Source organism: Protopterus annectens, chromosome 4.part0, assembly GCF_019279795.1.
Source record: "Protopterus annectens isolate FY-2018-M chromosome 4.part0, PAN1.0, whole genome shotgun sequence".
Taxonomy (NCBI): Eukaryota; Metazoa; Chordata; order Ceratodontiformes; family Protopteridae; genus Protopterus; species Protopterus annectens.
In genome coordinates, this window is record NC_056733.1 from 190,178,756 (window position 1) to 190,192,116 (window position 13,361).

At 40.9% G+C, this 13,361-nt stretch overlaps 1 protein-coding gene across 6 annotated transcripts in view; it reads left to right on the top strand.

Moving 5' to 3' along the window:
• The window catches only part of TMC6 (transmembrane channel like 6), a 1,104,128-nt gene that overhangs the window by 826,237 nt on the left and 264,530 nt on the right, over positions 1-13,361 (top strand). For all 6 annotated transcript variants that reach the window (XM_044068185.1, XM_044068183.1, XM_044068186.1 and 3 more), the window contains one exon: positions 8,941-9,096. In XM_044068185.1, coding sequence (XP_043924120.1) covers positions 8,941-9,096 — 156 coding nt within the window. The remainder of the gene's footprint in view (positions 1-8,940; positions 9,097-13,361) is intronic.

Consider the following 13,361-nt stretch of genomic DNA (forward strand, 5'->3'; position numbering starts at 1 on the left):
AAATGTTAACCCATACATCACAAGATGGGTTGCAAACTGGCTGAGTGACAGAACCCACAGGGTCAGAGTTGCTGGCGCCATGTCAGACTCAAAGCCTGTCACAAGTGGTGTACCACAGGGCTCAGTCCTGGGCCCACTCTTGTTTGGCATCTACTTTTCCAAGTACAAGCAAACACAGGAGGGTTATGGCTGACAAAGTTTGCAGATGACTGCAAACTGGGTGCCATAGTAGAAAACACATCTGACACAGATATCCTTCAGAAGGGTCTCACAGAAATGGATAACTGGTGCCAGAGCCATGGCCTAAAGTTAAATGCCAAAAAATGCATAGTCATACCCTTCGGGAAAAACAAGGTTACCCCTAGCTACCAAATAGGTGGCAATCCACTGAGTACAGAAGAAGTTATCAGGGACCTGGGGACCCAGGTTGATAGTAGTCTGTCATTCGACACCCATGTAGCTAAAGTAGTTAGGAAGACCTTCTACATTGCCCACCTTATCATGAAGGGATTCTCATCTAGATCAAGGGAGGTCATAGTCTCCCTATACTCATCACTCATCAGACCAATGATTGAGTACAATGCCCCATTCGAATGTATCTGACCCGACACTTGCAGCAGCTGGAGAGGCCACAAAGTTCCTCACCAAAAGGATAAAGGGTCTCAAACATCTGTCCTATGCTGCCCGACTGAAAGAACTCCAGCTCTATTCAGTCGCACCGCTTGCTCAGAGGTGACCTTTGCCTAACATACAAGGCCATGTCAAACCCAGATTTGATGAATATGCTTCACCTCAAAAAATCTAGATCCGTCAGAGCCACAAGGGCGGGAGACTTAAACCTCGACACGGCTATTAATAGGACGTGCTGGAGGGATAGATTCATCACCCAAAGACTCCCTATGCTGTGGAATAAAATCCCGGTATATGTGAGGCAGAGCACTTCGCTGGCCTTGTTCAAGAGAAATCTTGACCAATGGATGGGAGATCGCAGATATACCCCAGGGATTACCTCAATGTCACTGCTCAACAGAGGCACAGCAAAATAATGGGTATAGTTCCCCATACTAAAGGGGTGGCGAAAGCCACAAAACTATGGGCTAGGCTTGTAAATGCCCTCGGGCAGATAGCCTAGTATGAACCTATGAACCTATGAACCTATGGCAAGGATTAGGACCTTGCTGAAGTTTTCCCAATGTGAGAACACTTCTGTAAGCCCCAGGAACCTTGCGTTTAGGGCATTGTCCTAACATTAAACTGCATGGGAGATTTAAGGCAATGTGGACATAAAGGGAGAGATAAGTCCTGATGGACTTTCTGTCAAACTGTATGTGGGGAAGCAAGCCCCCAATTTTATACAGAAAGCAGATGGATAATGGTGGATCCAGTAAGGTATGCAGGAGGTATACAAGCATGTGAGAGGCAGGTGTGTGCTTGTGTGTGTGTGTGTGCCCCAGTGAAATGCCTAATTTAAGGACAGTGTCTAGTTAAGTGACTTTGCTCAGGGTCAAATGTAGAACCTTTAATTAAGAGCAGGCAAATGCCTTAAACCTCAACACCAACTGCCAGTTGCCACGTCTTCTTTCATTTTTGTTCTTTTAGGTCACTGAGGATGAGGATTACAGTCTATCAATGTCAGTCAGAGTTTGAGGTGTGCTGCTCAGTGTCAGTGGTGCAAAAGGTGGCATGCTTGCTGTTGGTGCAGAAGGCTGTGGGTTCTGTTCCTGTACCAGGTAGATGAGTTCCTGACACTACTGTGCAGCAGAAAGGTGCTGAGTTGCTGCAGCCTTGAGTGTGTCATCCTTTGGAGGTCTATAACAGTGAACCAGTTGTTGGTTTGCCAGTCATTCCCTAGTATATATATGTATGTAATCTATTACATTTTTTAATGTAACATCAGTAATTTATCCTTCAAAGGCTGGAAGCACTGAATTTGTAGATGAAACACTGAAATGCAAAGTTGTTCACCAGCAGCAAACCTCTTCATTGGTTAGAACTATTTTTAATGTGAAATTATTCAGATGACTTTTACATCTGCAGGGACTATGCATATTGACTGATACTGGTGCATTTATAACAGCAGCCATTTGAGTACAAATATTCTGAAATGGGTGGTTTTGCCATTATTGATTTTATATGTTTTGATTCATTGCTTACTGGAAAAATGTTTAAAACTACAAATGTAAAACGCACTCTAAGTGGTGCCGTATTAAACAGGTATAATTTAATACTATCAGAAAGGTGAATCAAAGAACACATGCATTTTTGTGTGGTCTTAAAACTGTATGCAGGGAGCCCATGATTTCAAAACAGCACTGGACAGATGTAGTTCTATGAATGTAGATTTCAGTGAATGGGAGTTTCAGGGGCAGAGAAGGTTATTGTTGCTCATGCTATGTATGTTTTCATTGTGGGACTGTATTGCTTTGTTTAGCAAATAGCTGTCAGTGTCTGTGCTATAAAATATAAAATAGAAGTTTTGAATTAAATCCAAATATCTGTAATCATTGTAGCAGTAAAGAAGAAAATAATATGCTCACTGACAGGCTTGAACAGTGTTTATGGTAACTTGGAACAGATGGCCAAGTAATGAAGCACTAGAAGGACTTGCTGGTCGGGGGCTCTGATCCATTACCATGCCTAGATCCCCATTTGACCATGATCCAGCTGTAGCTACAGAGTAAGTACATTATAGGAAAATGCTAAGAAAAGAAGAGGACTAAAACAGATCATTGGTTACAAATGTATTAACAGGCTGTCAGCTGCAGAATTGCAGAATCATACGGTCTGTCGATTCAAGAAAGGGAAGAGAGCTGCAGGGTGTCTGGTATGGGGTTGATAGGAGGAAGGCCTACTGGGCATGTACTGAATGTGGCAAGATCAGGCAACATGGCATGGGTGACAGTAACATCTACAAGGAATTCCCAAGTAGAAACATGTTAAGGAAGATAATGTTAATATTTCTTTGTAACGCACATCATGTAGCATGGTTAAAAGTTACATTAGGTGCAGCTGACCCAAGTCAGTGATACTGCATTAAACCTTCTGAAATTTGTTCAGAACATCAAAACAAAAAACTGGCCAAGTGGTATGAAAGGATATGTCCTGTGACTAAATGGCTTGAGTTCAGTTAGTGTTTTGGGTGCTGGAATATCCAGGCAGGAAGAATGGAAAATAAGTGGCTGTCAGCTTGCCCATCCTGGGGGGGGGGGCACAAAGAGGCAGATACAGACACCCTAGAGGCAGATCCCAGCCCCAAGGCTCATACAGGCCTAAACAATGGGGTGCTTCTACCTCCAAAAGTGGAGATGACAAATCACAGCCATATAGGAAACAGTCCCAATGACTTTCCTCTGCCAATAACAAGCACTTATCTTTCGGCAGCACTCTTAGGGGGAAAACTAGCACTTTATTCACAAATTTGGCACATGATCATGCAGGACAAATGGGTCTAGAAAATAGTGTCTCAGGGCTACAGGTTCCACTTTCACACCCTGCCAAAGGCAAAAGGTATGCCAGACCTGCCACACAATCAATGGGCAGATGCACAAAAGCAAGTTTCATCCCTCATGGACATAAGGGCCATTCAGTGAGTACCACAGCAAGAGCAGGGACAAGGATTTTACTCAAGACTTTTCTTGGTAAGGACAAAGCCTGGAGACCAATACTGGTCCTGTCTTTTCTAAACACTTTTCTGGATGTTCCAAAATTCAAAATGTTGACTCTGCAGCAGCTTCTGCCCATGCTGGGCAAAAAGGCTTGGCTTGTAACTTTGGACCTAAAAGAGGCATACCTGCATGTCCCAATCAGACAGTCTTGCAGAAGATACCTCAGATTCATAGCTGGCTCAATGTACTACCAATTCTCTGCACTGCCCTTTGGCTTATCTACTGCGCCAAGGGTCTTCACAAAATGCCTGGCACCAGTAATTGCTTTTTGCAGACAAAGAGGAATTCAAATATATCCTTACTTTGATGACTGCCTTATTCAAGCAAAGAACAAGGACACTCTACTAAAGCATCTGGTGTTTGTAAAAAGATTACTAATTTGCCTAGGGTACACAGTAAATGAAAATAAATCAAAACTAGTACCCTCTCAAGAGCTAATATTCCTGGGTGCAAGCTTAAATACAACTGCCCAGATGGCTTATCTCACGTCAGACAAACAAAGGCAACTGACTTCTTACTTCAAAATGTTGGCAACAAAGACCCAGTTATCTGCAAGAAAAATTCTGCAGACTTTGGGCTTCATGGCATCCTGCATTCTGCTAATTCCATATGCAAGACTGAATATGAGGAAACTGCAATAGTATCTAAAAAGTGTTTGGACTCAACATTGCCACAGCGTGGAAACATTAATTACCCTCATTCCCTGCCTGCAATAGGAGTTTTGATGGTGTGCACAGGCCTGTCACCACAACAAGGGACAGCCATTCACTTTACCCACAGCCAGGCAGACACTAACAACAGATGCATCAGATTATGCCTGGAGGGCCCACATGGCAGGAAAATGTATTCAGGGCACATGGCCCACAAGCCAAATGCATCTTCATATCAATCAAAAAGAGATGCTAGCTGTTCAGAATGCCCTGACAGCCTTCAAGGATCTACTTCATCCAGGACAACTGCTGATAAAGACGGACAACACTACAGTCATGTGGTACGTAAACAAGCAGGGAGGCACACATTCCTACCCCCTCTGCAGACAAGCCCTGACTTTGTGGAACACAGCATTGACTTATCAAGTACACCTGCAAGAACAATTCCTGCCAGGAAAGACAAGTACTCTGGCAGACGAACAAAGCAGAAACCTCATGGATCCTCACGAGTGGAAACTAGATCCACAAATCTTCAGCATGATAACAAGGAAATGGGGGTGCCCAGACATAGATCTATTTGCCTCCCCTCACAACTGCCAACTACAGAGATTCTGCACAAGGACTTATCATAAGCAAGCATGGAAAGTAGATGCTTTATCATTCAGCTGGAAAACCCTTACAGTATATGCCTTTCCTCCACTGCCTCTCCTCCCAAAGGTACTCCTAAAGGACAGACAAGAGAAGCCAAAAATGATACTGATTGCCCCAGACTGGCCCCGCCAGCACTGGTACCCAATCCTAAAGAGCTTGTCTCAAGGCCCAGCCTGGACATTGCCTCAAATTCCCCATTTACTGACCCAACAAAACAGATCCTGCACAGCCAACTCAGAACCCTAAATCTGGCAGCATGGTGGATAATGTAACCATTCAGAACACACCTCTCTCTAAAGCAGTTATGGATGTTATTTTGGAGGCAAGGAGGCCCAGCACCAGAAAATCTTATGCAGAAAAATGGAAGAGATTCTGTGCTTGGAACTAGGCACAAGGAATTGACATGCTTGTACCAAATATTCCTCAGATTTTACAATACCTAACTGAGATGCTGGACAAAGGCCTATCATTTTCATCAATTAAGATCCATGCCTGTGTCATTTCCGCTCATTACAATATGGACCCACCTATTTTTTCACATCCACTGCTAAGGCAGTAACTCAGAGGGGCCAAAAACATAAGACCTCCAAGGAGAGCACCAATACCTGCATGGGACCTCAAGTTTGTCTTAGAAAAACTCACACAGCCTCCTTTTGAGCCAGCCAATACAGCTGAGATAAAATTCTTATTATGGAAACAGCTCTGCTCCTAGCAATAACTTTGGCAAGAAGAGTCTCATAATGGCTGTGGAACCTTTCTTAATTTTCCATCCAGACAGGGTTTCTCTGAGGACAAACCCAACATTTATGCCTAAGGTAGTGTCCAGTGTGGCTCTCAACCAAACCATTCATTTGCCTACCTTTTTTCCAAACCCACAGAATAAGGGGGAGAGACTTCTGCATTCTTTGGACATACACAGACAACTATGCTTCTACTTGGACAAAACTAAAGCTTTCAGAAAGACTGAGCAACTTTTAGTGGTGTATGCTGCAGGATCACAAGGAAAAGCTATTTCAAAGCAGACTATTTCAAAATGTATAGGCCACTGCATTCGTTTCTGCTACTCACAACATGGCAAATCAGTGCCTAAGGGCATTAGGCCACATTCAAACAGAGCAGCAGCCACTTTAGCAGCCTTCCTCAGAGAAGTACCAACCAAGGACATTTTGGAGGCTGCAACTTGGACTTCAGTGCACACTTTTACAAAACACTACCACTTACCTCTTTACTCTAAATCCAGAGCAGGCTTTGCCACTGCAATTCTGCAGGGCCTCATAGCCAGTCCTAATTCTATTTAGGCCCAGCCACACAACCTCAGCTTTGGGATTCAACTCAAGTGTAATGACTGCAACAGTGAAACATGATGAACATAGTACAGTTGTGTACCTACCAAAAATGTTGATGTTCGAGTGTATTCACTGTTGCAGTCCAGGTTACCTACACTCCATCCCCCTTTCATTGCTGGGACTTATCTGTACCTCTCTATTCTATACAACCTATGTGGTGTATTTGCTTGTAGATAAAGAATGTTTATGTTAGTGCATGCATTTTTTATTGGCATAATTTTTAGCCTACCCTTTTGGGAGCACCTGATATCTGGGGCAAGAAAAACTAAAGAAAATGGCGTTGGCTGCATCTTTTATACCCCCTGGCGCACTGACGTTAGGGAAGAGGCAACAGCTACCGACGCCAGACCAAGACTTTGGAATTCAGGCTGACTGCGGGTAGCCTGCCAGCAGGATAACCCAAGTGTAATGACTGCAACAGTGAATACACTCGAACATCTACATTTATGGTAGGTACACAACTGTACTTTCAAAATACCTTGCAAGTCTACCTGAAGTAAAATAATATGACTAAACAAGCATCATGAATCTGGTAGTGAAAAATTCATGGCAGCAGTGGTGAAGTAGTCCTGATTCATTTAGGACAGATTTATAGTACAGGAGAATGAAGAAGAAAAATTAGTCATTTTAAATATGCGTGAGGCAAAACTGGCTTCATGGCATGGATGGCTCAAGCTGTGACTATGACCAAGATATCCAGGGCCAGTTAATTAGCACAGTAAATGAAGATGGGAGTGAGTGACCAATGACAACTTGCCCTCCTTGGGAGAGGTAATAGAGGTTTTGGTCTACCGTGCTCAAACACAGCAAACAATGGCTTGACAGTGCTGGAAAGCAGTGGAATGTATGAATGTGAGCTTGTTGTTACAAAGGTTTTTTGATGGCCTTAATTAGTATGGGGGTTGGAGCATATGCAAACACAAGTACAAGAATACACAAGTGAAACGTAATAAGACTATGTCAGTAACATGACTGGACACACCAGCCATCTTAGGGTGGGTTATGACTATAAACAAATTCCCTCACCAGTCTAAAGTTCAGGGTAGGGGGTGTAAACTACATGATATTAGACTGAAAACTACTGTACTGGATGACACAGGGGACCACAGAACAAGGAAAAAGCAGTTGAGTGGAGATTGGAGGGAACACAAACGTTTGTTCGTGTCTGCCTGGCTGAAAGCTATCTATCTTTTATTTATTTTATTTATTTAGATTTGCTTACCAGGGTACTACACTGATTAAATAAAGACCAATTATAGGCTCAGCCCAAGGGTTTGCCATCAGAATTTTGAAGTCTTGTTTATAAAAAGCATGTATACGAAAGTACGTTTTCAAAGCTTCACAATGCTGAACTGGAATAATACAAAATCATAATAATGAAGGTAAGGCTTGATTTGTTATGAGTTCAGTGTTGTGAATGGAGATCATGGTACAGTGAGGATCAGGGAATTTACCCTTTTCCTCACTGTAGTGCAATCTCAGAGTTGGTATATATATATATATATATATATATATATATATATATATATATATATATATATATATATATATAATTTGCAGGGGGTGTTGGGGTGTAGCCCTCTACAAGAAGGGTGTAGGGGCGCTTGCCCCCTGCTAAAACATAAAAGGACATATGGACTTTCGAAACTGGAAGTTTGGTATGTCTAATGTAATTCATTGTGTTTTCTGATGTTCGACATTTAGGCTAAATTTTTGTTTTTGTTTTCAGAATTTTACTTCATTCTTTTGATAGCAAATTATTTTGCCTTCGATATTTTGATGGTAAACCCAGCCCAGGTTACAACATAATGTAGAAGAACAATGTACAGTATACAAATAACATTTTACATTTATGAGTAAGCATAGACATAGGTCTAACAAACCAAATATGTTTATAGTTACATAACTGGAATAAAAAAGAGAGCATACAGTTAAAGGTAGGAGAAGTAGAAGTACTAGAGGTATAGGTAGTATGTGCTAGATTAGGAAAGTTAATAGGGACCAGTAAATGAAAGAGGGGATTAGATTATATGTGTAGTGGGTTTAAAGCATTAATGTTATGATAAGCTGAATAACAGTTTAGGATGAGTGAGTTAGTCAGGTAGTTCAGATTTACAAGAGGTAAAGGTACTACCAGTTAGAGATAACAATTTATATTGTATGTTCAGTAGGTACAGTTGATGTTTTCATCCTGGATATCTGTCAAATCCAAGAGTGAGTTATCAAGGAGACAATTACTTCTAGAGAGTGGTGGTTCCCCTCTGTGGGGTCGTGTGGGGTGCTGATTATTTAGAGCAGAAAGGAGAATAAATGGGCTGCCTGGACAGAAGATTAATAGCTGGCAAGCATGTAGGGAACAGAAGCATAAAAAGAATGCATTACATAGCATTTAGGGCATTGAGAGGTAACCAGCTGTGTGGGAGCGTGGGTAGCAATAGATCATCTGCCATTAAGTGACAGAGGTAACACAGTGTGTGTGTTTTATTTTGGGGGGAAGGGACTAATGATCATATGCCATCAGTAATAAGTTAGTCAACCAGATACATTATGAATTTTTTTTTTATTTCAGATTTTGTTTCTAATTGGAGGATTTGTGTAACTTTTCTCTTATCTCCAATTTTATTTTAGGAAATTTTGGGAGAAATGCTCCAAAAAGCACCAAAGCTCACCATTCTGCAAAAATGTAGAAAGCTAACTGTTCTCTTTCTGACTTGGGGACTGTGCTTGGGAAGCGTCACTGGATGTGTTGCGGCTGTTTATTATCTGTCCTACTACCTGCACAAGGTAAGTCTGTTTTCTTGTCTGCCTTGGGTAACAGTTTGAGTGGAGACATACAGGTACTTTTTCCAAGGTGTTGGTTCTGGGTATAATGCACACACACATACACCCACACCCACACCCACACACACACACACACACACACACACACACACACACACACACACACACACACTTGTAGTTATGTGCTACAGACAGCAGTAGACTTGCTGATGCATTCAAAATAGGAGGATAGATAGATTTTAGTGAAACTCTGTTAGCATTTTCTTTGTGGAACTGATGCAACATCAAAAGCTGAAAATTTGTTGCCTGACCTGTTGATAGAATTACAGAATGTTAGACTGCAGCAGGTGGCATTCTGGGGTCAAGCAGTAGACCTGCAGAATGCAGGATTGGTCAGGCAGCAGCAACAAGATGAACTACTAATCAACAGCTGTTTGTACTGTGGGAGTTAGGTTGTGGGGACTGACACGATGGATGTGTCCCCTGACTGAGAATATAAACTAGATTTGTTTACCAAGCATTATATTGTGAGTTGAGGATGTGCCAGCTGGGTACAACGTAGAAAGCATTTTTCTGTATAAAAGACATTCTTTCAGGGTGGGGGTGTAGAGCATAATTAAAGGCTGAGACTGCCCCAGAATGATTTATACTGCTGTTCCTTCCTTGTTGCTCTGGTGTCCTGGTAAGAAATGTGTAAAGAAGCAAGGAGAGGAAGAGTCATCTCAGGGAAGTGCCAAGTCAAATTAGCTGGCCACTTAAAGGGAGTGCAATATATAAAGCATCAGTCACCACTATCTTCTGAACTATAGTTATCTTCCCTGATGGGCTTATATTGCAGCTACTGTTGTCCCATCTGTTGCCGAAAGAGAAGTAAAACAATGGTGTAAATGTATGCACCTGCCATAAGAAAACATACAAAAAATGCTACAAAATAAGTTGATGTGCCTGGACAAAGCATTTTTATAAGGCATGGAAGGGCATGATATCTTTTTGAATAACAAATTTAGTAGCAGGGAATTTAATGAGTAGTCTGTACATTGTCATTATGCCATTGTTTCAGTGAAGGTGGTAACCGTGGTGCCAGAATAAGTAAGAAGTGGCAGCACCCCCACCATGAGGGAGTGCAGCCCCCCCCCCATAGAACAGGTATGGGTTTTTTTGAGGTTGGAGTTACAGTGAAGGACAGCTGGAATACTGGTTCTGGTTGTCTGTCTCGCAGAGTGGGTTGATGAGTAATCATTCAGCTAGCAAAGCATTGCATTACAATGCCAACAAAGATTCAAAACTCTGTCAAGAAGCCCAGTTATGTAACTAGCTATACACAGCTGCTCTACTTTTTAACCTACACACACACACACATATATATATATATATATATATATATATATATAATAAACTACTTTAAATTCAATTAACAGTCACCCATTCATCCACAGAACCAAATAAGTAGCAACTGCTTCCATAAAAAATTAATTTCCATAAATAAAATCCTTCCTATTTGACTTCCATACCTCCATCCTCCTCCTTGACTTATTGTCTTGTCTTATCTGTGCATGTCTTATTTATGTCTTTCTTCCTTCTTTTGTTAAGTGTATGCTGTGATGAAAGCTTACATTATTTAACATCTCCCACCTTTTATGAATGTTCTTACCCTGCTCTGTACCTCGTCTGCTGATCTAACCCCTTTTTTTGTTTCCTCCCATTCTACATACAATACTGTACCAAGGAGAAGTAAAACTGACCTCCTTATTAACTCTCCTCGCCAGAACACACCCCTCACCACATCCCTTTTGCTATGATCACTGCTTTACCACATTGAACACTAACTTTGAGTGGGCCAAATCCCTGCCCCAAAATATGAATTCCCCTCCCCACTTATTTAAAGATCTACAAAATGTTTGCATACATTTGTTATTCTTTTTGGAGAATAAAGGAGACCTATGCATCAATAGAAAAGGCAGTAAAACATTAAAACTGCAGAAGGTACTGTTGTGCTAGCATGGAGAAGGTGAGTGCACAGTTCCACATGGTGGCATTTGTTGCAGAGATATGAGAAGCAACAACGATCTACATATAAATCAGTCCCATTGGTAGATTTGTGAGCCTGCCCAGTTATTATAACAAAAATAAATAAATAAAGCACTGTTTTACTCTGTGGAACAACTAGTATGTCAGTGAATAATAAGTAGTGTGCATCATAGTAACAAACGCTGTAGCAGTGGGAGTTGTCAACATCTAAGTGTTTAGGATGGTATGATTCTTGGGCTTGTAGCATAACCCACTTACTGGTTGTCCAGCTGCAGTGTCCAGCCACATCTCTCACTGCTGTCTGACATGCCTCTCAAGAGATTTTGTAGTCAATTGTCAAGTGTACATCAATCTGTTAAACGTGAGGAGACATAAAATACTAGGCCTAGGGTGTTTGCTCTACAAGCTCATAGGCATGGTTAGAACTGTATTTAAAATGTTGTTTTTCCATTTCATGCTATGCATTCCTTGCAGACTCTTACCATGTTAAGACTTTGCATCCAGTTGTGCTGCTTTATATATGCCACATATTTAGTGTACAGTGGTATATGTAACATTTGGTATTAAAAAACAGAGTAAGGAGGCAAGACATGGGACTGTCTATTGCCAGCTTCATCAGCATTTACTTTGCCTCAACATTTTACAAGAAACCAGACCGTTTAATAGATGCACTGTGTGTGTGTGTGTGTGTGTGTGTGTGTGTGTGTGTGTGTGTGTGTGTGTGTGTGTGTGTGTGTGTGTGTGTGTGTGTGTGTGTGTGTGTTTACATACAGATATGTGGATCTTTGTCAGTTTGTCAGATGAACATGTTTTCAGAAACTCAAAATTCATACAGACAAGACCATATGATTGAGTTTCTGAAAACTTGAACATCACAAAAACCCACAAAGATCTACTTTTTTATATTTATGCGGGGGGGTGCAAGCACCCCACACACCCCTTCAAATTATATATACCACATATTTAGTGTACAGTGGTATATGTAACATTTGGTATTCAAAAATGCAGTAAGGAAGCAAGACATGGGAATGCCTATTGCCAGCCTCATCAGCATTTACTTTCAGTCTCCACAACATTTTGCAAGAAACCAGACTGTATAATGGACACCCACAACTCTGACAGAGACACACACACACATGCACACACGCACACACACACGGATCTTTGTCAAATGATCGAGTTTTCAGAAACTTAAAATTCATATGGACGAGAACATATGATCAAGTTTCTGAAAACTTGAACATAAAAAAAAAAAAAAACGAAACACAAAAATCTACTTTTTTTATGTTTATGCAGGGGGCCAAGCACCCCTGCACCCACCACTCCCCTACAAATGATGTATACCAACTCCAAGGTTGCACTGTAGTGAAGGAGAAAAGGGTAAATTTCCCTGATCCTGCTGTACTGCAGTCTCTCCATTCAAAAGCTTTGAAGTTTCAAAAATCGATCATATGGTCCCAACTATATGAATTTCGAGTTTCTGAAAAGTCGATCAACTGATAGAGATCCATATATATATATATATATATATATATATATATATATATATATATACACACGTACACATATATTTTATATATATATATATATATATATATATATATATATATATATATATATATATATATATGGGTCTACCTGAAAACACCGACACCACAAAACCGAAAGTTCAAAAACACAAAACTTCACATGCCCGGCAAACCACAATCCTGACAATCAACAAAACAAATACCTTTTCTGTTTTTTTTTTCTATCTATGCACTAACCTTAACCCAAACCCTAATCCTAAGGTCCGTCACTATTGCACACTCACCTAACCCACGCCCTAACTCTAACTCACTTAACCCACCCCTAACCCTAAAGTCTGTCACTATCACACACTTACATTACCCGCACCCTGACCCTAACGTCCGTCACTATCACATACTTACCTTAACATGTCGGTGTTCTCAGCGTCGGGATTTTCAATCGTCGGTCATTTCCATTGTCAATCTTCCGGCGTCTGTTTTCTCGTTGTCGGCGTTGTCAATGTTCAGTGTTTTCAGGGAGACCATATATGGAGACATATATATATATATATATATATATATATATTTTTTTTTTTTTTTTTACAGCCATATGTCACCTTTATATACTAATTTGCTCAAATATTAGAATCTATCTAATAGAACATTTTCAGTTACAAAACCAAAAATCTTTTACCAGTTCAATTGCAAAAATAGTTAATGGGTTGCATTTGT